Here is a 24,611-nt window from a genome sequence, read left to right on the forward strand (position 1 = left end):
TGTAGTAGGTTCAGTGATTTACTGAAACATGTAGGCGTGACACGGGAATGCAACATATAGATAAAAACTGACTTTGCACAGTCAGTCAGGGGACGACCGTGGTTCAGGGGGTTGGGAAGCTCATCTTGTAACCGGAAGGTTGCCGGTTCGATCCCCTGCTCTCTCTGTCTTGGTCGTTGTGTCCTTGGACAAGACACTTCACCTACTGGTGATGGCCAGAGGGGCTTCTGTCAGTCTGCCCCAGCTGTGGCTACAACTGTAACTTGCCAGTGTGTGAATGTGAGAGTGAATGAATAGTTTAATTGTAAAGTGTTTTGAGGGTCTCAAAAAGCGCTATATAAAATGCAATCCATTATTATTCTAACTTTATGGTTCAACACAGCCTTAGGAAGCTGTCTTGTAGTCTTCAGGAATAGTTCTCTAGGCTTCTTGAAGGACATTCAAAGCTCTTCTTTGGATGTTGGCTGCCTTTTTTTTCCTGTTCTCAGTTCAGATGATCTTCAATAAAGTCGAGGCCCAGACTCTGGGGAGGCCAATCCATGATCGTTCTTTAAACCAAGTGCAGATGTATCCCACATGTCCCTTGTCAGGTCGTTGTTGAATGTTTGTATTTCTTAACAACAACATTCAGATCAGTTTTCTCAAATATATAGAACGTACTGCACTGAGAGATGCCATCCTCAGAAGCACAACATAAAGAAACGAGACTTTTGCACAGTACTGAATATAATACTTAAACGTCTGTAACTCCCATACCACATTTTTTATGACCCACGGGGCTTTTATCTTGCCAAACGAAAGACTTGAAGGTAGTGTCAAAGGTGAGCTCCCAAAGATGTGAGAGTATAAATATTAGTGCAAACAGAAGGACCTGAGAAACTGTCACGTTTGGAGTTTCACTACGACCTCTGTGGCTGCTATTTTTTGTGTAGTTGCAGTTTAAAATGTAATAACCCTAAAATGATAATTTGCTATTTTTACATTTCCATCTGAAATCATCAAACGAACATGTTCAAACATATTAATGAATTTTTCACAGGGATGATAGAATATATAAACTCTTTTTTAAACCCCTGAACTGCCACTGGTTCGATGGGATACCCATCTGTGCCAAGAGAAACTAACTGTCGGTGTCTGTCTTTCACTTTATGACAGAAGATATTTAAGCAAGTTTCCTAAGAAGCTGAAACATCGTTAAAGTCCAAATGCAAAACGGGGCTCGGTTTGAACCCTCGTGACTCGTAGTTTCATGTTGACCTCCTACACAAATCCAGCTCAAACTTTTCTCGAGCTCGCACCTGTGGGTGGGCCTATAAATAGCACGCACACATTTTCTCCTTCGTTTTCACCTTAGTGTGAGGTTTGGTTTTGGCGTCCAGGTGTTTCTCAGTTAGTCATTTCATGCGTGCGAGCCCTGCCTGATAATGCAGATGTTTATGAAGGAGAGCCCCTCTGCTACACAGCTGTGCACATATTTCCTCACCTGCTTCATGTATGGGGCGTGTTATTTGTTCAGACGTTGTTTTTTATTATATTTATGTCTGAGGGTTTAAAAGTAGATGCATGTAATGTGAGAAAGCAGGCACGATTAATTCAGGTTTATATGTAATGTCCTCAACTATTAAACATGTCCTTTCCCGCTTTCTCTCTGTCTCTCTGCAGCGTCAGACAACAGCCAGCGGTTTCAGGAGACATGTTTCGCCTTCGCTTTAACGCCGCAGCAAGTTCAGCAGATCAGCAGCTCAATGTAAAATTTAACGCCGCTCCGTCAACGCAGGATGCTGAATTGTTCATGAATAATTCAGAAATGTACAGGGTTTGCGCGGCTGCGCATTGATAAATGTGTTTCTGCTCTCAAAGGGACATCTCGGGGACCAAATGTGACTTCTCAGTTCAGGTTCAGTTGCGGTTTTGCCTGTCGGAGACCAGCTGTCCTCAGGAAGACCATTTCCCCCCCAATCTGTGTGTGAAAGTAAACGGGAAGCCGTGCAACCTGCCGGTGAGAAGCGCTCAGCCGTTTAATAAAGAATGTTAGAATGCCACCTGGAAAATGACATTAATGATATTCGCTTCTCATTTCTAGGGTTATCTTCCTCCAACCAAAAACGGTGTCGAGCCCAAGCGGCCCAGCCGCCCAATCAACATTACCTCACTGGTCAGATTGTCCACCACAGTCCCCAATACCATCGTGGTGTCGTGGACCGCTGAGATCGGAAGGGTAGGAGCCAAAGCTTTTTGCAGTGTGTGTGAATAACTGACACTTTAGATGCGTAATGAATGAATTTAAACATTTGCTGGTTTGCAGCTGCTCAAATACGAAGGCTTACTTTTTGCTTTTCTCAGCTTTGGTGTCGTTCTGAAGTTGAAAGCAGATATCTGACTTCCTGCAGCTCCCCCACCCTCGTCTAAGCCTCTTCCATCAGACAAACACGTAAACAAGCTTAATACAAATAAGACGAAGCTAATTCTGGCTTTACAAAGAAATGACATAGAAATATTATGTGTGAATGTCTTGTGTTCAACTCATTGCACTCTTGCTCCTTTACTTCCTCTGCAGACTTTTTCACTCCTTATACTTCCAAGCACTTGAATCACAATATAGTCTTTTTTTATTTTTAGTAACACAACATAAGGGACTAGAGACAAGTTACGGTTTGACTTTTTTTTTAATGGCATCATGATCATTAAAAAAATTAAATAAATTCTATTGTGTGCTCTATCCAGATACAACACGGTTAATTAATCTGGTGTTGGAGCTGATCCGCAGGTGTTATTAATGTGAATTTTCTGTCTTAAATAGAGGTCCTGAAAATCTGCATTAATCTTGATTAATGTATGTCCCCATTTATGCAACGAGGTGCTGGCGCATTCCTCAGTGTATGATCACATCACCCGGTGTTCTTAACTTACTGTGTTCACATAGATGACAGACAAAAAAAGAAGAAGCAGAGAAGAGCCTATTTAAAAAAAGACTTAAAGAATACTTTGATTATATAAAGAGGCTTTCAAATTGGTGCGAAGCGCAGGAAGGGGCACAGTGTTCCCTTTTTACAGCCAAACGTTGTAAAAGAAAACCAAAATTGGATAAAAACTACAACTTCAGGGGAAGATTTCCCTTTAAAATACATGGATTCAGAGGCGTTTGATGAAGGATTTCAGGATAAACGCGTCATAAATGTGATTAAGAAAATTCTGTCTTTATATTTGCTGGCTTTTATCGAGGTGGGTGGAGCGTGACGTTCCACAGACGGACAGTAGAGGGCGGTAAAGGAAAGGTCTGAGAACAGAAGAGCTTGCTGACTGTTGCACAACTTACATTAGTGTCACAGCAGATGGATCGATTTCACTGAGAACATTGAAAGTTATACTGAGTAACATGTTCAAGGACGTGCTGTCACTCTCTGTCGTGTCTTCCCGTGTGTTCAGAGTTACTCGATGGCGGTGTACTTGGTGAAGCAGCAGTCGTCCACAGTGCTGTTACAGAGACTGCGAGCTAAAGGCATCAGAAACCCAGACCACTCCAGAGCACTCAGTAAGGACCTCTTGTTAAAAGAAGCACCTATCCAGTGTATCAGCTAATGCTGTTCTTCTGTTTCCACTGTAATTTAATGTATCAAAGGCTGAATTTGTGGTGTGGGACAGGGCAAAAGGCTTAAGACTGAACTCTTGTTTTGAAATGTTTTCATCCAGTCAGATGGGAGCTGTCTGTATATTTCTTGCATGCTGTTTTGCAAGTTGCATAAAAAGATTTAGGTGCAGTCAGGCAGTGATTCAGGAGGCTCATCTGGTAGGAGAAGTCAGGACTTTGGTTCTGACACTGACACGTGTTTGTCCTTCTCCTCTACCCTGCAGTAAAAGAGAAGCTAACAGCCGACCCAGACAGCGAAATAGCCACAACCAGCCTTCGAGTGTCGCTCCTCTGCCCGGTAAACATGCTCCCTGCTCCTCATGAATTTAAGGCCCTTCTTCGAGGTTCAGTCATGCCCAAACACGTTGCTCCACTTTTTACTTTTCTTTTTCCTCTCATTTTACTTTGTATGTGACTCGACATGCCCTCGCACATAACTTATGTATGTGAACATGAACCACCTGTCTTATTGTCTTCTGGCCCCTATCCTGTTTTGCTATATGGGTTTGTTGTGTTTGTGACATTTGTGTGTCACTTATACTTCCTTCGTGGCCTGACTACGTATGTGCTCACCGCGCAGCTGGGGAAGATGCGGCTGATGATCCCGTGCCGGGCGCTGACATGTTCCCACCTGCAGTGCTTCGACGCCACACTTTACATCCAAATGAATGAGAAGAAGCCCACCTGGGTGTGTCCCGTCTGCGACAAGAAGGCGCCGTACGAGCATCTCATCATTGATGGGTAGGTCGCTGTGGCCTGCCGGTGACCTTTGATCAAATAGTGCCAAGAGTGGTCCTCTTCTAAATACCGTGGTTGTAACAAATGCTTATTTCAGTTATTGTTGCCTTTCTATCAGCTCAAAGCAGCCCGGCCGTTCTCCTCTGATCGCTGACATCAATGGGTTGTTTTTGCAGAGAGAACTGGATATTGGATTTTTTTCTCTCTTTGGTTTTTTTCAGGCAATTTTCTGTTAACTTTAGAGATGATTATAGAGGAAAATCCCAGCAGACCAGCAGTTTGTGAAACGCTCAGACCAGCCCGTCTGACACTAACAGCAATGCCACGTTCAAAGTCACTTAAATCACTTTTCTTCCTCATTCTGATGCGTCGTTTTGAAATTCAGCAGGTCGTCTTGTCCCTGTCTACATTCCAAAAATCCACTGAGTTGGTCCCATGTGATTGGCCAATTAGATATGTGTGTTAACAATCAGTTGAACAGGTGTACCTAATAAAGTGGCTGGTCAGTGTATGTGCCACACTATATTTTTTGCAGCAAAAAACAGCCTTTATGTTTAAAGTCCCAGAACACTGTAACAATTTACCTCGTCTCTCCTTTTCTTGTTGTTGTTTGTTTGTTGTTGCTCTGTGGAGCGTTGTATTGTTTTCTTTATTTACTCTGTTACTCAATGCTTGCTATGTGGTTCTTCTTCACACACACATATATATATATATATATATATATATATATATATATATATATATATGATGGGATACAAATAAAATGATACAGCATAAGGGATTTACTCTAATAAATGTAGTGGGGGGGGGGTTTATCTTCCAAACACTTGCTCAATATAAAAGAACCGTTTGTGGAATGATTTTTAGAGAGAAACTGTAAAGTGGATGTGAAGTCTTTTTCTCTTGGTTGCTGTATGACATGTGTGTTTGTTCTCAGGCTTTTTGTAGAGATCCTCAATAGCTGCACGGACTGTGATGAGATCCAGTTTAAGGAGGATGGCAGCTGGGCCCCCATGAGGTCTAAGAAGGAAGTGCAGGAGGTGTCCTCTGCTTCCTATAACAATGGGCTGGATGGTGAGATGAGGGATAAACAAGGAGGGAGAGAAGGGGAATGCTAGCCTGAAAGCCTGCCTTTAGTGATCCCAGCTTTAATTAGGCGAGGCATCTGTTGGGAGAAGTTGTGTTTTGTTTTTTTTAACTGTTCAGTCTCTGAAAAGCAAAAACATTTGCACAAACTGATACATCACCGCCGCTCTACAGGCTCATGCCGGACCGCCGCAGGCTCAGATCAGCGGAGCTCCTCGGCATCCAGCCACGGAGGCAGCGACAGCAGCAACGGCAAGAAAGTGGAAGTGATCGACTTGACACTGGACAGCTCCTCAGACGATGAAGGACCGGATTCGCCGCCGCCGCCGCCCCCAACGCTGCCGCCTCCTATCAAAAGAGCGTGCCCTTCGATGTCCCCGACCTCGCCACCCGTCATCAACAAAGGGTGAGGCGAGCACACACCCTAGATGCTGATTTAATCTCCGCAGGCAGGTTGAATTTGATTAAATGTGAAATTGATGCTCGTTTTAGCCGCTCGCGTGGGCAGTTTTGTCTCTCTGCTTAAATGATTCATGAGCACAGCATCTTCTTGACATTTCACATCGGCGCTCGCAGTCGGTGCCCGAGCGTGTCGACGAAACATTTGTGTCTGATGACCCGATTGACTTTCCATAACTCGCCTCGCTTGCCTTTTTTGCAAACAGGAATCAAAGTTCAGCCAATCATAGTTTGTCGCAAAATTTCAAAACTGCCGACAAACAGACCCGACTGAAGTCTTGAATCCAGCTTTAGTATGGCTATGAAATTTAAACAGCTGCCTTTTCTACCAATCCAAAATTCATTAGGTGCATCTGCTGCTCCCATTTCTCTTTAATGAATCCTGTGAGTGTTACTTTTCTAATTGAAGGTGACAGGACGGCCCTGTGGTTTATCCCAGTACACGTGACACATCATAAAAGCCTTATTAGAAGTTACGTGGCTTCTTTAGTTCTTTATCTCTTCGTCTTCTTCCTCTGTGTTTGCCTTTAGCGTGTTGAACCTGCACCATCAGGCCTCTCCTGTGAGCCGTACCCCCAGCATGCCCGGGATAGACACCAGCTACATCCCTCCTGTCCCCCCTCTCATCCAGGACTACAGGCCCTACTACCACACCCCCAATGACCTTTCAGGTAATGACACACATACCGGATGCTTTGCAAGTATTCATGAATACATGTGCATTAGTAAAGATACTGTTGTGTACAGTGCATTTATGTAAACCTAACTATAACCTATATCATTCACAGTGTGTAGCCAAATTTTGTTAAAATTGTGCTAACTTTATGTAAAATTCTGCCAAAGAGCCACACTGTTCTAACATAACAAAAGTATTGTGCAAAAGTCTTGAGTCACCTCTCATTTCTTCCTGTTTATCTTCCAGTGAGCCACGCTTTGTTGTCATTTTTCAAAGTGCAGCAGTTCTCCAGGCTTTCTGAAGGTCTTTGGCTCATCGTGGCTCATTCAGTAGAAGTAATAATTAATAATAAATGCTCCTAACTCAAGAGAAGAAGCAGTGTTGTGTTTACACATAACAGACAATTTAGCAACGCATTTTAAATTCTATCTTTAGCACTTTGTTAGTAGTAGCCTGACACAAAAGTTTGCCATTTTCATACTTTCTTTAGTTGAATCAGATGAAAAATGCCAGAGCTAACACAGTTTGACAGATATAAATAGTATTTTTGCTCTAACACAGTGATTCCTAAAGAGCTATTAGTTAACTGATCTCAGTGTAGTGTGCAATGTGTCCTTAAAAACACTGAAGAAACTGCATAAGTGGAGGACAAAAGAAGTGATAAGACCAAAAAATGTCAGGCTTAAAAAAAAACAAACAAACTGTAGCCTCGCTTTGATTAATGCAGAAAAGACATTGATTCATTATGCAATAACATGTGGAAAGCGTCTCATTTACAACAACTTCATGCTGAAAATGATCCCAAACATTACAAATGCATTAAAAGGACAAACTTTCATACTGCGATGGATGTTCGGAGAGTAACTTGGGTCAACCTGTCTTGCCCAGTGATATTTGGCATGCAGACTGGAGCAGCCAGGGATCAAACCACCAACAGAATAGTAGATAACCTGGGGCCCGTTCTTCGTACCTCGCTAAGTAAGTTAGCTGGATTAGATTGTTGACGATTTCGCGTGATCCTGGATCAGTCGGTTCCCCGAAGCTCATCCGGGACTTGCTGTCATAGCAACAGAGCCGTAAGCGTAAACCTGCTCGGGAGCAGGTTTACTTTATGTAAACAGGATTAGATCGCGGCCACGCAGGTATGTCCGCTTCATTTATACGAAAGCAACAGCGATATTTTTCCACTGTTTCACCATAAATAAATATTATCAATGTAACTAAAGGTAATGCAGCACTTGATCCTTTTATTGATGTCACACAGATACATACAGGTCATTTCCTAAAAAAGGGAAATGAACTATTAACATTCTATTACATGTATGTGATTATTACAGATGTAATTCATATTTCAGAGTAGTAATTGTAAATTACTTCGTGTAATCAAGATGAGAGACCACGGCTATAAAAGTGAAGGTGGATTTGGGAAGCCTGTCGCAGCCATGTCCTGTCCGTATACGCGACCAACCCATTGCGGAAGGTGCAAGATTGATAAGGAGAGTCCTCAGAATTCAGCGTATATTGCGGGACAGACAGGATCCTTTAGCTCAGCGCGACAGTGTGCTCATAGAGAGATATCGATATTCCCGTGAGGGTATTATTTACTTAACCAACTTGTTGACGAGGGGGTGCAGGACCACCACCTGTCTTTTTTTGCTCTGCCCTTTTCTTGGTTGCTGTTATGAACAAACTAACAGAGTATTACAGGCCAGTATTACCTTGCCAAGAGACGCAAAGCAATCTAAGAGATAAATATTACCATTCTGTAGAATACTCCTGTATTCCACTTTTACTTGTTCCCATTTTCTTGTGGGTCCTGTTGTGGCTCTAATGTGAAAGGGGATATAATATAACATATTATAATATAATATAATGCCATATGATATTGGACAATATAGTGTCATATGATAGATCTACCCTACCGCCTACTGGTGTTGGCCAGAGGGGCCGATGGCGCGATATGGCAGCCTGGCTACAACCGTAGCTGCCTCCACCAGTGTGTGAATGTGGGAGTGAATGAATAGTGGTATCGTAAAGCGCTTTGGGTGCCTTGGAAAGCGCTATATAAATCCAATCCATTATTATTATTATTATTATTATTAAATTACCTACGAGTTTGATTTGTCAGCAACTTTCTGCCAGCCCTCTCTCCTTGCTTTTGCAGCCTTTGCAGTGTTCTCTTGCGTTTTAATTAAACTCTGAAACTCCTGAAATCCCTCACTCATGAGTTCTTGCTCTGCTGCCGGAAAATACCGAGCACGCCCCTTCGACATTTTCGCCGACCAATCAGCGGGTTGCCGATCAATGTTTCTACTATCGATGCGTAGCCCCTTTTACGACACCCAGTGATGTCACATTCCTGCGTCCAGCTGTAGTAATCATCAACAGCAGGTGTGTTCGGGGAACCGGATTAGCGAGCTCACGGTTAGCGCGATGATTTGATCTTGGATGTGTCATTTGATCTTGGATGTAGTAAGCGACGTACGAAGAACGGGCCCCTGCTCTACTTCCTGAGCTACAGCCACCCCAAAGCTTACAGCAGCTGGTATTCCCAGACGGTCTTTCATCCAAGTGCTAACCATCCCCTACCCTGCTTAGCTTCTGACTTCAGCTGAGACTGGGCATGCTCAGGTTGCTATGGTCATAAACTCTAACAATAACAGCACTGTATTTCCATGTATGATTGCAGGTGTTTCAATATATTGTTGTGCCTATTTCCCATTTTTCTGACAAGGAGGTGGCTCAAGACTTTTGCACAGTAAATTCTGAAAGAAAACACAATGGAAAAGGCAAAAAGCTTAAAATTGCAACTGAACTTAACTCTTTAACTTTTAATGAATCGACCTTGCCTATTTCACAGATTTGTGCCTCTCTGTGCTTCTGACTTCTCTTAACTTAAAAAACAAACAAACCATACAATATGTATTTGCATTTGTGATATTCATCACTGACTTTTTCTCTACTTTATTTCCAGAGTTGAATTTTTTCTCTTTTCTTCAAGGGGACAATCATCCGGTACGTACAGCAGTGTTTGATATTGTGTAAACGTGGCTGAATTTAGCAGCTGAAACACTTTGTTGTTTTCAGTAAAATCCTGGAAGCCTGTGAGAACAAAATGTTCAAAACGTGCTTATGGAAAAAAAAAGAAAGCACAAGCTTTGTTTTTAGCCCTCCTCAGAAACAAGCTGCCCTCTTTGTGTTATTTCTCATAAAATGTGTCTGTTACCGAGTGTTCTTATTTCTTCTGCCTCTGGGCTGTAGTCTGTACTGGTTATTTAAGGAGAGATGAAGGTTTGCCAAATGAGAGTGTCTTGCATAGCTTCAGTAGTGCAATATCCAGCTGTTATCTGCATCTGGGATTTCTTCTGCCAGTGAGGATGAATGGGATGCCATATGTGTCTAAAATAGTATTAAAATTCAACAGCAACTGCACATCAAGAGTCAGTATTGCTTTGCATGAATCCACAGACTTCACAGTGAGGAGTTTTTGTTGGAGAGCGGTTTCGTTGCTTCCTGAAAGTTTTAAATACACCTGTGCTCCAGTGGTCACCTGTAATGACTTACAGGCGTAGGTCAGTTTTACACATTCTTCACAACTGCATGTATCCATACCTGTGACAGCGACTGTACATGCAGTATAATACGTGAGATTTGAGTTAAAGAGTTTTTGGAGAGCTCGCCGTATGTGCCCCCCCTTAGGTATACCTAAGTCTTATCTTACCATACCTAGGTATTACCTTACCTTACAAAGAACCTTGAGATAGATGACTGTTGTTGTGAAGTGAAACTAACAAGATCACACTATACACACTTTAGTAAAATGGAACGCCATCCATCTATTGTCTTCTGCTGATCCGGGGCTGGGTCACGGAGCCAGCAGCCTCCCTCTAAACCTCCTCCAGCTTATCTGAGGAAACAGCAAGGCCAGCGGAGGCCTGCCAAGAGATGGAATCTCTCTGACGTGTCTTGGGGCAACCCTGAGGCCTCCTCCCAATGGGACATGCCTGGAACACCATGCCAAGGAGGCATCCTTGTCAGACACCTAAGCCACCTCAGCTGGCTGCTTTTGATGTGGATGAACAGTGGCTCTACTGTGAGCCCTGCCCAAATGGCTAAACTCCTCACCCTATCTCTAAGGGAGGTCTTCTGAGAAATCTCTTTTCCACCACGTGTATCCATGATCTCATTCTTTCGGTCGCTACCCAGAGCTTGTGACCATATTTGAGCGTAGGCACATCTTTGCTTTTACACTCACCTCTCTCTTCACCATGACAGAGCACTACATTGTCTGTTATTAAACTGTATCTTATGCAGAACAGCTCACCTGCGTGAAATGCACAATGATTGCCTGTTAGAGTTCTGTCTGTTTGTCTGGGATAGTTTAGTAATCTCTTATGTTTCTCTTATTCTTCTCTTATGTTCTCGCTGTTTGAATGTGTTGTTAGTAAATGAGAAACATAAAAGCAGGATATGCAGATGGGTGAATGATATTTGAACTACTCTCAGACTTAAACTGACCCACATCTGGGTCTTTCAGGACTTTGTGCCTCACTAACACCCCCTCCCTGCTTCTGTTTCTGCCTCCTTTCAGCATTACAACATGGTTATGGCAGCAGCGGCGGCTGCCTCGGCCTCAGAAGACCACGAGCTGCTTCTCAACCGCTTCATGCCCTACACCACCTCCTCCTCCGCCTCCCACCTGTTCCTCGACCAATCGGCAGTCTCCTCTGCGCCTTCGCTGACAGCGCCGACCAACGGGGTGAGCAATTCGGGCAGCACCAGCAGCCTGGTCTCGTCCAGCAGCCTCCGTGACACTCATTCGACACACTCGTCCTCACATTCGAGCTCACACTCCTCACACACGCATCCCGGGGTGGTGGCCAGCCGGAGCAGCACTGAAGCTGCGGTGGCGGCTATTTACGGCGGGATACCCGATGTTATATCGTTGGACTGACCCTGGATGAGTGGAGATGACGGCGCGGGCACAGCTGGAATCCAGTAACAAACTCAACCGCGAGGGGTGACTTTTAAGAAACTAGACTGCCCCCCCACCCCACCCCCCGCGAGTCATCAAACCCTGAACATTCGAGGAGCCGTGACGACGAGTCGGTCTCAAGAAGAGCACTAATAATATGAGCGGACAACTGATCCTAGTCCAGTCCCGAGTCATCACTTAAAGGTGTGGACATTGTGTTGGTGTGCTGACTTTAGATCAGAAACCTGTCCAGCATGTGAACCCACGTTACTGCTATACTGGTACCAACCCGGCACAACGAGCAAAGATGCTACCTGAGCAAAAACACAAAGGAGGGGGGGCTCTTTTCTCCTTTTTTTTTTTTTTTTTTTTTTTTTTTTTTAAATAAAAACAAAGGAGCGGCACCGTGTACAGAGAACAGAATCTATTTTCCTCTTTTACTTTTGTATGTTAAATCGGGACAATTTCAGTCTAGAGAGCTGCTTCAGTCGTTGTTTGTAAGTGGAGGACTGAGTCGGATTAAATTTTTTTGTGTGTTCTCACACAAACACGAGCTCATTCATATGCCTGTTGCCATGTGGTTTGCTCTCTTTTAGCTATACCCCGTTTCCAGATGTCAGATTTGCATTTCTCCGATCTAAACTTCACTTCTCTCTGCGTGCTGTTCTCTTTTTCTCACGTTCAAATTCATGGCATTTTGTGTCTCTCTCCGACGACGGGAGCTTTTCAGACGCTGAATATACAGTTTATTCATGTGCTAATAATTTTATTATGCTTTTAAGTTATGTATGATATTTAAGCCTTTAGAAATATATATATATATATGAATATATATGCATTCCCTTTGACCTTCAGGTTGATGCTGTGGGGAGTGTGGAATTAGCCATTTCCATTTTATTTTAATGTTTTTCATTTCCTCTCCTCAATTCCCGCCTCCTTTTAGAGACTCTACCTGCAGACAGCATTTAGAAGTGAAACTATTTATACCTGCCAGTTTAGAGGTTTTCGATGGAACAGTTACAGTTGTTTATTTCATTTGCACAATGCCCCCCCCCCAAAAAAACGACAAAAAAACCACACACGGTACCTGAATATGATCAAAATAATCAAGAGGGTAGTTTGATCTGTGCGTCACAGTCTTTTCAGTCTGCTGTCCTTCCTTTAAGCCACTTAATCCTCTGCCCACCGTGTCTCGTCTTCTCTGTTGATGATGAAGGTCAAATTGGTGTTGTAGCAGCGCTAGGCCTTTTTAAAGATACAGGCGTCCATAGCACGTGACTAAGCTTAAAGTTGTGCCTGTTCTTTTGTTTTTGGGGGTTTTTTGTTCTTGTTTTTTGCTCAGATTAATGTCTTAAAAGCTTACCCACAACCCCTGGCCCACTTTCCTTTTAATGCATCTTCTGAAGATCAGACCTGTGACTGATATCATCTCAGGAGTTTTATTTGGGAAAAGCAGATAATAGTGGGACACAGTTGAAGAAGGCAATCTCAGCTTGTCCCTTTTTAGACCGGGCACCGAGTCAGATGGTTTAAAAATACATTGCCTGTCTGCTTCTTAAATGAAAAAAAATCTCTGCAATGTTCAGAGCGTGATGTGGAAGTGTCAGAACAGCGCAGCGGTTTTAGGACGGCGTTAACGTTCAGCTTAAAAAAGTGAAAGGTTTGCAGTTTTAAGACTGGACACGCTTGCGCTTTCTGCTCCCCTCAGGTTATTAACAGATCCATGTTGCAGAGATCCTCTGTAATCTGGTCACATTACTGGTGACACCGTTAATCCCGGTGCCCGTTCAGCACACCCCACCTCCCCCTTTCTCTGTGTCCTTGAAACTTTCTCAGAGTCCCCTGTTATCCGTCTCTCTTAGACGCTCTTCTTCCAGAGGTCGGACACGGGCAGTTCCCGTCAGAGCCTAATTATCCCCGCCACCGTGAGATAATCGCTTCTGACAGCACAACCCATCACATTAGATCCTCTGCCCTGTCCCTCCACTCTCGACAAACCAGATACACCCTTCCCTGTCTCGCCCTCTGTGTCTCTCTCTTGGCATTTGTAAATCTTTTCCCAGGTCTTCTCATGGGAACCCGCCCCCCACCTCTCAGACTGACTCAGTCATTTGCCAGAACAAGTCTCGTCTGTGTCGTGTATGTCGTACAGTATTTTATTTATTTTGTATTCATATTTCTGTACATTATATTTTTACATAATGTTTGAATTCCATGACTGAGAGTGTGTGAGTCTCTGGGAACTGATGTTATATGACTTTATTTAATGTGCATTTTACTTCTTTGTTTTTTCCCTGCCAGCAGCACAACTTCTCAGAAAGGTGTTGTGTAGTCACTCATAAATGGAAATGACGCGTGTGTGCGTGCGTGTGTGTTTTCTCTGGAGCTGACTTGGGTAATATTTACGATAAGGGCACAAAACACATGCGTTATTATTACGCGCTTGATTTAATGCGCTTCGAGTTCCTGCTGCTTACCGTTAAGAAATGACCGAGTCGGTGTGAGTGAGCACCCGATGGGTTGTCAGTAAACAGTTTAATGAAGAGTTGCTGTAGATATTCGTTGAAATATTGTTTGATTCTGTCAGGAATTTAAAGGTTTTTCTATTCAAGTGGCGGTCACGTGCAGGTTTGGGCATTTTTGCTGCTTTGGCCAGGCGGAAGAAAAACCGTTCAGAGCCTTTAGTGTCAAAAGATTTAAAGCTTTTTGCCGTGTTCCCACAGCTAAGCTTTAGCTCATCTCAGTGAAACATTAACCCTTTAAGACCTACCATAGAACCAAGTTCGCCAGAGCTTATATTATATTTTTACATGCTGTGGAGCCATTTTTGGGAGCATTTCAAGTTGCTATACATCAATACAACCATTATAGCCCAAACTTTAATAATATGTCTGCATTAGGTGCATAGTAATTACATAAATTGCAAAAAAGTGCAATAAACTACAAAAAAATTGAAAATCGTTTTTGTTTTTTTAACATATATTTCTAGTTAGAGAAATTTAAGAGGCTTATCCCTCAAAACTGTAAATACAAAAAAGTTACACAAACTAGTTTCCCACCACAGGAAATTTATTTTGAGTGTCTTCATAGTTTTATTTTTGAAATACACCAATTTTTATATACTGCAGGAAAAACGAAAATAAATATTATAGTGCAAATTTGCAAAATAACAGCATATGCATCAAAATAAACTATTTCCAGCAGTGCAATATGAGTCTTAAGCATCCCAGAAACGACACAAAGTCATAAAGTCAAACATAACTTTTTAAAACACATAACAAGTAAAACACAAGCTCATAAGGCCCCGATCGTAAAAAACTACATTTCCGCAAAATGACGTCACTTCCGGTTTCGGGCAGGTCATGCGGTCATGTGATAGTTCGCGCTGATGGACGTAGGAAGTGTTACAAACAGCTGATGGATCGGCGAAGCGTGTTTCTGGAATATCATGTTTTTGTTGCTGCAAGTGATTTTTATGCAGTTTTTGCAAAGCTATATGTGGAAGGAAACTGTGACCTAGGACAAGCTGATGGCATAAGATGTAAGTACAACTCCTCCAGTTTCATATGCAAAAAAAATTATTGCGCTAGCTTACTTGGTTGCAGAGCTACCGGGATTTAAAAATAGTTACGCAAAACAGAGCGTGCCCGCTCCGATCGGCTGTAAAGGGTTAATCCCCCTTCAATAACAACAAGAACCTATAATTTAAAAAAAAGAAGAAAAAGGTTCAAATTGACAACAGAGGTAAGATCACCCCAACCCCAGCAGATCAGCTGATTTCAAAGCCAGGCCCAGTCACCTGAAGCATCTGCAAGCCGCTTTGCAACCCACCTTAATCTCAGCTCCATCTTTAACACAGCGCCTGACGTAATATCACATCTCCAGTTCTCCATCTATGTGTAAGCAAGGAAGGTCTCAACACAGAGCCACAGCAGCAAAGATAAATGATTGCAGGAATAAAAATTTAAAATTATATTTTGGATTTAGTGATCCTCTCTTTAACAGCTGTTTAAGTTTAACCACCTTGTATTCTGTCAGAGTTGCTAATCTTGTTTCAGAAAATAAAAGTGCGTACACGTTTTCTCTGTTCAAAGAAAACGTGTATTCAAACGGGATTATTTGTTATTCTCCTTGTGTTTTTAATGAGTACAAATTAAAAAACAAAAACAGCTCCTCCATCTTTAAACTGTTTGGGTGGGGATCTGCATAGTGTTTTGCTCCAAGTGCTAATTTAATCCTTTGATACATGGGATCTTCCGCAGGCAGTTTGATGGATTTTCTAAATGTTCCAATCGATGCACTTCTCTGATTCCTGGAACCAGCCTAAAAACACCTGGTCATGTGCATACAGGCCTGTCATTAAACCAGATTTCCACTTCACGATTGACGGTGATTTTATTGTTATATTCGGAGAAAACGAGGTGAAAAGCTACTGCCGATCAGATTAATCTGTCGATCTGTTTGTGTGTTTTGTGGCAGGATTTTCAGATTGCAGAGAGTCTCCAACCATAACCGTAGGCAAAGAGGAACCACATTATTTATGATATTATTACCATTATGTCAATATTTAACTTTGGTGGGTTGTTTTGTTTTGTTCTTTTGATGGTTGTCACCCATGAGAACCATGTCACGTAGGCAGGAAGCTGCATGCGAGAGCATTCGTTGTGGAAATCGTGTGGATTTCACTCCCAAAGTGAACTGTTGCTGTTCGCTTGCGGCTCAGGCTTGGTGAGTTGATCGTTTCTGGGCAGCAGGAACTACGTGAGCCTGTGCGTTTGTGCCTTTATCTCAGCTCCCCTGGCTTGCTTTGCTGGTGAAACCTTCGGTCCTTCACGTTCTCTCACGTCAGTTTTATAACTAAGCAGCAGTGTTTGGATACTTGATGAGGTGGTCACAGTAACTGAATGAATCCCATCACCGTCTTAATTTATTGAAACGTCTGTCGTGGCGCTCGTTGGGCAGCAGGTCACGATGGCAACATGAAGTGGGAGAAGAGACCGTGTTGAATGTGTTTGTGGTGAAGGCGGGGAAAGGTCCGATCCAACTCCACCTCGTTTAGGTGTCCGCTGCTCCCTCCTCCTGTGGTTTCATTCGCAGCAAGTGTTTAGGGCGAAGCAGTCTTTATTGAGCTGGGTTTATTTCACTCTAACAAACAGGATGGATAAGCACAAGGTCGTGGCTTTCTCAGTCCCTCCTCAGCAACACACACACACACACACACAGAACATGTGAAATAAGGCCACTTTTGTTTTTTTAAAACAGTAGTTACTCCTAAGTGTGTTTTCAAAAGTACTCCACAGTCAGCCTCGACAAGCAACTCAACTCTTTGGTTGTCATGACCTTAAACAAAAGGGAAAAATCAGCGACGTGTATATTATGTTCGTGTGGAACACTGAAAACTGAAAGATTCAGATCCAGACATGGGTGTTTGGTGTCCGTTTGTATGCTTTTGTGCGTCGATTCAGAGCGAGAGAATAAAATAATTTATATATTTTTTAGAAAATGGAAGCTGTACTATTATTTAAAAAACAAAAACGAACCAAAAAAAACAGGGAAAAGAAAAAAAATACGACCGTGGCCAATAACGAGTTCCACGCTATGAAAACGATATCAAAGTCAGACTTGAGACGACATCTGCACTCACTGCCTTAAAACATTCACAGGTTCTGTTTCGTGGCTCCAATCTGGAAAACAAACCTGAAAGGAGGGAAAGGAGAAGACGGTGTACAGTTAGACCCGTGTCAGTTTGTACAAATATACCAAGTGGGAAAAAAAAAATATTTATTACCTGCATTGGACGAAATTGTTTACTTATTGAATGTTACTTGTTTATGTAGAAAAGTTTAGATGTAATAAAATGCATTCTGCTATTTCTCTTGGTGAGTTTCGTCTTTCTTCTTTTAATCCTTTTAGTTCTCCTCCCGAACGGAGGGCATATGTAATCGCTACTGTTTGTTTGGAAGTAGTGTAGGCGGTAGACTGACGGTAGATACCAGTAAAAGCTCAAGATCACAACAAATAATAAGTTAAAAGATTTAGATTACTTACAGTTTGATCATCTTCAAACTTTACAATAATATGCTAGGCCTGGGGTACATGAATACCTAAGTTGGCTTAGTGTTTGACCTTCACTGTTAGCACCTAAGGTCAAAGTTCATCTTAAAAAAAATTTCAACAAATCATATTGAGTAATATATGAAAGGGCACAGAGAGCTGTGCAACGCTTTTTTTTTCAATACGTCACAATGACGCCATAAAGTTTTACAAAATCACACACTGCACGAATATATCTGAAAGTCTTATGTTTTTACAGCTTATAGAAGACAAAGATTTCAGTCAGTTCTGCTCCAGTCATATGGGCAAAGATAATAAAACAATTTAAGGTCAAAGGTCAGGGTCACACAATTAGGAAAAAGCTTTAGATCCATTGGATGATCTGAAACTTTAAAGCAGTATAGTAGTCACTGGGAGACATAAACACTGTCTTTGGCTCACTTTTTAAAATACAGCATTTTATGACATGACCATTTCCGTATTAACACTGCTGACGTCAGCATAAAACATCAAAGTTGTAGTATAGCTTCTGCCCTATCGGTGGGGTGGAGTATTAGGTGCCACATTTTTTTATATATATATATATATATATATATATATATATATATATATATGATTACAGTTGTTTCAAGACAAGCTGCCACGGTTGCTGTATCGTGTGAGTTCGTGAATCGATTCTGAAATCACACTTCAGAATCGGTGTAGTAACAAGGAAGGACATGATTTCTCTTTTAGCTAATAAGCACATTGTGGTGATCATTAAGGACGCGGAAAAGAAGGAAAAAACACAAACTTGGAAGAGTTGGCCGAATTTGTACAAAATGAAATGCTCTGTCATGGACAGATGCGAGTTTATTGATGGTTCCACCCTCGTGTAATAAAGAGCATGTATGTTGTATCGCAAGACTGCTGATCAACTTGTTTCACAAACTCGTGTACACAAAGCATTTTGTAAAGTATAAGCTGTATGTAAAGTAGAGCAGCCGTGACAGATTGTCTTGAAATAACAACTGTAATCTGCACATTTCGACTTTATTCAAAAATGATCAATAATATATATGTTTTCTTAATGTGGCCCTAATACTCCTCCGCACGAAGGGAGCTCTTGTTTTCTCTGCTGGATCATGGTGCATTATTTTATCTGAACACTGGGTGGCGGTGGAGAGTCGTCTTGAACTTTTCGCTTGCTTGTAAATGACGGTCAGAGCTTGGACAGACTCGCTCGGTTCCGCCGGTGACAAAAGCGCAACCTGACAGGAACATTTGATTAATTAACATAATTATGAAATGATTAACTGCACGCGCCTTCCGGGGTTTGATGAAGGAGCGCGCTCTGATGGTCGAACCTTGAGCTCGCCAAACACTTCGACTCCACCTTCCGGTCGAGAGGCGGAGGGTGGAGAGGGGTGGGGTGCAGTAGCGGTTTTAGATACGGGCGACACGGGTGGTTGCCCGGGGGCGGCATCGTGGTGGGGGGCGACATTACGGGTATCGGTTAAAAAAAATTTAAAAAAAATTGCTCGTACTCATGCTGCCCCGACGTCAGCCAGCGCATAGGGGAGAGCGGGGTAAGTTGTCACACGGGTAAGTTGTCACACTGTTCATAACTCCAACACTAGAGGCTCTATCTCAAAAATGAAATAGCCACTTTGTGTGACTTCTTCTTCTATAGTCAACCTCCTGTTCACATGTGGTCAAGACTGCTCTAATCTGAGGTGAGCACATCTTTTTTATTTTTTTGACCTAAAATGAAAAATAAATCACTTTAAATTTTCTTCAGTACAACTTTGTTAGGTATAGATGTTACAGATTATTATTTTACACAAAATAGAGGAGACATTAACGTGTCTTTTGATACTTCAGCTGATGTGCTATGTTGAGCTAACCCTGACATTTAGCCAAAATTAGCATAAATGTCAGTTTGGGGCAAGTTGTCTCATTAACTTTGGGGCAAGTCGTCACATGTGACAACTTGCCCCAGTACAAATAAATGCTCCAAAAAATTGTGATATTGTAATTCATTTGTATTTGTAATAAGGTTTTTGAAGAAAGGAAGGAGAGGCAGGAATTAAGGAAGGAAGGAAGAAAGTAAGATGGTTCGAAATTATCAACGAAAGACAGAGCGTGGCAGAACACCACCTGACATTATGTTAAAGGCAGTCAGGCAGGTAAAGATGCAGAACAAATCAATCACAAGTACAGCAAAGGATTTTGACATAAATTACCGCACTGCAATTACTGACAGCGGACTACCAACTCCAGAGGACATCCAGCCATATCCAAAAGCTGGCCGCCGAAAACCATCCAGCAAAGGAAGAAAACGACGCAAATCTGCAATTCTAACCGACACACCAGTGAAGCAGCAACTAGAAAAAGAAAAGAATAAGGCTGAATCTAGCAAAAAGCTGTTTCAAAAGAGAGGGACGCGAGGGGGGAAAACATCTGGACCTATGAAGAACAACGCAGCTAAAAGAAGAAAAATAATTCAAGAGTCATCATCAGATGATGAAGAGTGCTTCTGCCTTGTCTGTGTGGAGCCATTTTCAAACAGTCGTCCAAAAGAGACCTGGGTAAAATGCGTAAAATGCAACAAATGGGCCCATGATGCTTGCACCTCAGGCCAGGCAATTTATGTGTGCCAGAATTGTGACTATCAAGTTGAGTCTGATTAATCAGAAATAAGGCATCTGTTTTGTTCAGAGGATAAACATGTTAAGTAAAGCAAGTTATTTGCAGCATTCCATTCAGTTATGATGGATTTATGTGCAAGCCAGAGAACATTTGAGTTTAAAGTTCAAACTAAAGTTTTCTTTCTACTTAATGTTTTGATTAAAATGTGTATTGGATTGAAATAATTGTTTTTTTCCAAATTCTCTTGGCATAATTGTTCAAATTTCCAGTTTTGGTTTGAATTTAACAATTAAAATCAATAATCATAATTAAGTATTTGTGTTCATATTTTAAGATAATCTAGTGTGACAACTTACCTGCCGATGGGGCAAATTGTCACAAGTGCACATTCTCCTTTCAACAGTCTACAACTCCGTAATGAGATAAGATATGAAAATGTAATCAATACATCATATGTGCCCGAGACTTCCGTCTTTCATTTGGTGAAACATTTATTACGTTGTGATGTATGGTGCTCAGTAAAAGTTAGTCAGTGTGAAGAGTGTGACAACTTACCCCGCTCTCCCCTATTGGGAATGGCATAGGCACCGATCGGTTTTCTATCGCCCATTTGCTGGGAGTAAGGGCGCCCTCCGTTTGCGAGGTGCGCCTGCTGCTTGCGGCGCAGAGAGGAGAGGGCGGGGCGGCGGGGGATTCTCTGGCTGGCTGGAGCAGCATCCAATAACCAACTCGCAAAATAAAACAAAATAAAAACAAACCAACAAACACGAAAACACCAGACATTATAATACAGACTTATAATTTGCACTGATGTTTTTTCGAAATTCTATACACGAAAAGTGAGCGCGAGAGCCCTCGGTGCACCTGCTTGCTGCTGAAGTCAAAGTAAACTTTGTCATCTCCGCTACAGTCCAGTATATAGAGAGACGAGACAACGAGGCTCCAGTTACAGCAGTGCAAGTAAACAAACAATATATATAAGAAGAGTAAGAAAATAAATATACACTTTAGGACTAGGGATAAAGGGATCAATAACAATTTAAAATTTACAGTTTGATGATTTAAAGTCTCACACACAACCCGTCGAAAGGGGAGGAGGGGGCGGCTGCTTCCAAATAGAGCGCATTTCATTCATAATGATGTAAATCCAAGCCCATTATGTATTCATGATTTGAATCCTGGGTTGTGTGAAATCTCAGAAATGCACCCTAGACAAAGTGAATCTGTGAACTAAGGTGTAGGTGTGTTAGATCATGTTGTGGTGATCCTTGGGTTGAGGGATGGGTGTTCATACTGCAGTGCAAAATTAAAACCAATGGAAGATGGACAAGAAAAGTTCAAAGCCATCAGGTCCTCAGTTTAGAAAAAAGAGAAAAGAAGAGGAGGAGAAACGAGCAAAAGATACAGGTAAGCAGATGTGTCATTGGATAATGGCAGGTCACCCTGAAACAATCAGAATACTTTATTAATCCCTAAGGAAATTATGTGCATTACAGTTGCTCCAAGAAGAAATGGTAAAAATAGTAACAGTAACGGACTAAACTCCAAACAATACATTATGTTACAGATTTTAATATTAATTAGTCATTGTCAATTGTTGATTTGTCCTGTTCTCATTGTATGACGAATTATGATGGCTGTTTGGTAGCGTTTGCATACTATGCATACTCTCTCTCTCTCTCTTCATATGTGTGTGTGTGTGTGTGTGTGTGTGTGTGTGTGTACAACAGCTTTATGTTAATGTACAATCCTTAATATGTTTTATCTGTGTGTGGGGGGGGGGGCAGAGGGAGTGTTCGCCCAGGGCGCCAAACAGGCTAGGACCGCCACTGGTGGGGTGAGTGGTCCTGTCGTGCTAAGGAGAGCGGAGATGCGGGATGATGATGCACCTTGGAGAAAGGAGCGAGCGAGGGGAGGTGATAGAGACAGATGAGTTTGTGGCACTCTTGAGATGCAGCCGTTTGGATCTAGCTTAAGAAAAAAAGTGTACACCTGCATCTAGTTCATCCCGAAGTGTCTGTGAGCTGCTGGCTGGCATTATGAGTGAAGAAAATGAAAGCTTTTATTTGAACAAGTCAGTGACCGAGATGGAGCTCTTCCAAAACCTCGTGGACATAGACGTGACCGCAGACCGGACCCCGCTTCTGAGATTCTTCATTTGTCTGGTGTATTCGGTCGTTTGCGCTGCGGGTCTGGTCGGCAACCTGCTGGTCCTCTTCTTTATCAGGGTCAAACAAGAAAGGAAGAAGTCCAGAGTGAACTTTTTCGTGTTCAATTTGGCCGTTACGGACCTGCAGTTTGTTCTCACCCTGCCTTTCTGGGCCGTGGACACCGCGCTGGACTTCAGCTGGCCGTTTGGATATGCAATGTGCAAAATCATCCTGTCCGTCACCGTGATGAACATGTACGCCAGCGTGTTTTTCCTCACCGCCATGAGCGTGACCCGCTACTGGTCGGTCGCTTCTGCCCTGAAGAACAGAACCGCGCGGAGATCGTGCTCCGCCAAATGGGTCTGCGCAATTATTTGGACACTGGCGACTCTGGCGACTGCGCCCACGTCGATTTTCTCAACAGTCACCAGCGTAACTGGAGAAAAACTGTGTCTGCTGAGGTTTCCAGGTGGACAGTACTGGTTAGCACTCTACCACATACAGAAAATCGTCGTAGGCTTTGTTTTGCCCATGTCAATCGTGTCCATCAGCTACATCATGCTGCTGCGCTTCATCCGCAAACGGAGTATGAAAACCAGCAACCCCAAACGCAGATCCCAAGTTACAAAATCTATCACCATCGTCGTGCTGTGCTTCTTTTTTTGCTGGATGCCAAATCATGCCATGACCTTGTGGAGCGTACTGGTCAAACTGAACGCTGCAAACTGGGATAATGCGTACTACACGGTTCATACGTATGTGTTCCCACTGACAGTGTGTCTGGCGCATACCAACAGCTGCCTCAACCCAATCATTTACTGCCTAATGAGAAAGGAGTTTAGGACCAAACTGAGAGGTCTGATACACAGAGGATAGTGGGTGTTTTGTCGAGTCCTGCCGATGATTTTACGCAGGGCGAAAGGTGTTGGCAGACAATGACGCGCTTAATGCGCACGCAGAAAACGAGCCAAAACAACCAGAATAAGCAATCAGGCCGAGCAACATCGTGTCAAGACTCAGAAACTTTTAATTTTGATGAGTGTTTCTTGATTTTAAAGTCTACTACTCCATCTACTTTTTTAAAGCGTAATGTGGCTGAATCGTTTAGCTTGTAGGGCTGGGCTCTATAGAATCACCTATTTTGTGTAAAAACTAGTCCAAATATGAACATTATGGCACAACAGCTGTTCACCAAAATGATCTATGATGTTTGTGAGTGTCTCTAGTTCAAAGTCCGCACGTAATTGCGCATGACAATATGCTTAGGTGTGCTGGTGGTGTTGAGTGGCTAAACGCCTTTTACATCCTTCGGTGAATGTCTTGGCAAATACTGTTAACAGCGTACACACAACCGCACTTAAAGTCTTCACCGGCTTGAAGCAAAGAGGTGAAAGTTGCAGGTCACGTGTTTCATTTTCTTTTTTTAGACATCAATCATTTACAGGTGCAAAGAGACACAAAAGACAAACTGAAATATGATTGTTGGAAATACCGAGAAAAATGTATGTACTCTTTGTGTGTGTGATAATAAAACTGTTCTTCAGTTGTCACGTGGGTCAGTTATCCTCACAACTAATGAAACGGGTGATCTGATTAGCAGGTGTTTACCGGTTTGACTCATGAGCAGCTGATGTGACGGTGAACAGAACATGGAAGCTGGTGATCTCAAATGAAGCGACTTTGTAATGGCTTTGCGTCCTCACTTACTCATCAGATGAAAAGAAGAGCCTCTCAATGAGCAGGTGTCAGGTAAATACAAGTTACACATTCATATCAGAGATTATGGTCTATTTTTGGATGAGCACTGGACAGCTGCTGACTGAATTGAACTAAATGTAAAATGCCGAATTAAAAAGAGGGAGACAAGTTTTTCTTTAATTTACTAATGCGTGTATACTTTTTTTAATAATAATAATGGATTGGATTTATATAGCGCTTTTCAAGGCACCCAAAGCGCTTTGCAATGCCACTATTCATTCACTCTCACATTCACACACTGGTGGAGGCAGCTACAGTTGTAGCCACAGCTGCCCTGGGGAAGACTGACAGAAGCGAGGCTGTCATATCGCGCCATCGGCGCCTCTGGCCATCACCAGTAGGCGGTAGGGTAAAGTGTCTTGCCCAAGGACACAACGACCAGGACGGAGAGCCCGGGGATCGAACCGGCGACCTTCCGGTTACAGATACGCTTCCCAACCCCCTGAGCCACGGTCG

General features: G+C 42.6%; 2 protein-coding genes across 3 annotated transcripts in view; both read left to right on the forward strand.

Annotated features, from left to right (window-relative positions):
* LOC146583599 (E3 SUMO-protein ligase PIAS1-like) overlaps positions 1–17,434 on the forward strand; it is a 70,709-nt gene extending 53,275 nt beyond the window's left edge. The window contains exons 4-14 of one of the 2 annotated variants that reach the window (XM_085274264.1): positions 1,663–1,747; positions 1,861–1,999; positions 2,084–2,218; positions 3,427–3,532; positions 3,853–3,926; positions 4,209–4,369; positions 5,304–5,440; positions 5,627–5,858; positions 6,443–6,582; positions 9,562–9,602; positions 11,179–17,434. In XM_085274264.1, coding sequence (XP_085130390.1) covers positions 1,663–1,747; positions 1,861–1,999; positions 2,084–2,218; positions 3,427–3,532; positions 3,853–3,926; positions 4,209–4,369; positions 5,304–5,440; positions 5,627–5,858; positions 6,443–6,582; positions 9,562–9,602; positions 11,179–11,541 — 1,613 coding nt within the window. In that variant the 3' untranslated portion in view covers positions 11,542–17,434. Of the gene's footprint in view, positions 1–1,662; positions 1,748–1,860; positions 2,000–2,083; positions 2,219–3,426; positions 3,533–3,852; positions 3,927–4,208; positions 4,370–5,303; positions 5,441–5,626; positions 5,859–6,442; positions 6,583–6,833; positions 7,358–9,561; positions 9,603–11,178 lie in introns of those variants that run through there. The other variant, XM_085274275.1, reaches the window with a different exon arrangement.
* Positions 17,435–22,176: 4,742 nt separating this feature from the next.
* On the forward strand, positions 22,177–23,848 carry rxfp3.3a1 (relaxin family peptide receptor 3.3a1). The gene has a single exon (XM_085281046.1). The coding sequence runs from the start codon at positions 22,287–22,289 to the stop codon at positions 23,271–23,273; it is 987 nt and encodes a 328-aa protein (XP_085137172.1). The 5' UTR covers positions 22,177–22,286; the 3' UTR covers positions 23,274–23,848.
* The last annotated feature ends 763 nt before the right edge of the window (positions 23,849–24,611 follow it).

The sequence above is a fragment of the Mchenga conophoros genome, linkage group LG1 (genome assembly GCF_057382185.1).
Source record: "Mchenga conophoros isolate Kocher_MC1m ecotype Shallow Benthic linkage group LG1, M_conophoros_male_GT1.1, whole genome shotgun sequence".
NCBI classification, from domain to species: domain Eukaryota; kingdom Metazoa; phylum Chordata; class Actinopteri; order Cichliformes; family Cichlidae; genus Mchenga; species Mchenga conophoros.

What these genes read in the sequence shown, in the direction of transcription:
- rxfp3.3a1 (XM_085281046.1), top strand. Translation starts at nt 22,287, where the DNA reads ATGAGTGAAGAAAATGAAAGCTTTTATTTGAACAAGTCAGTGACCGAG.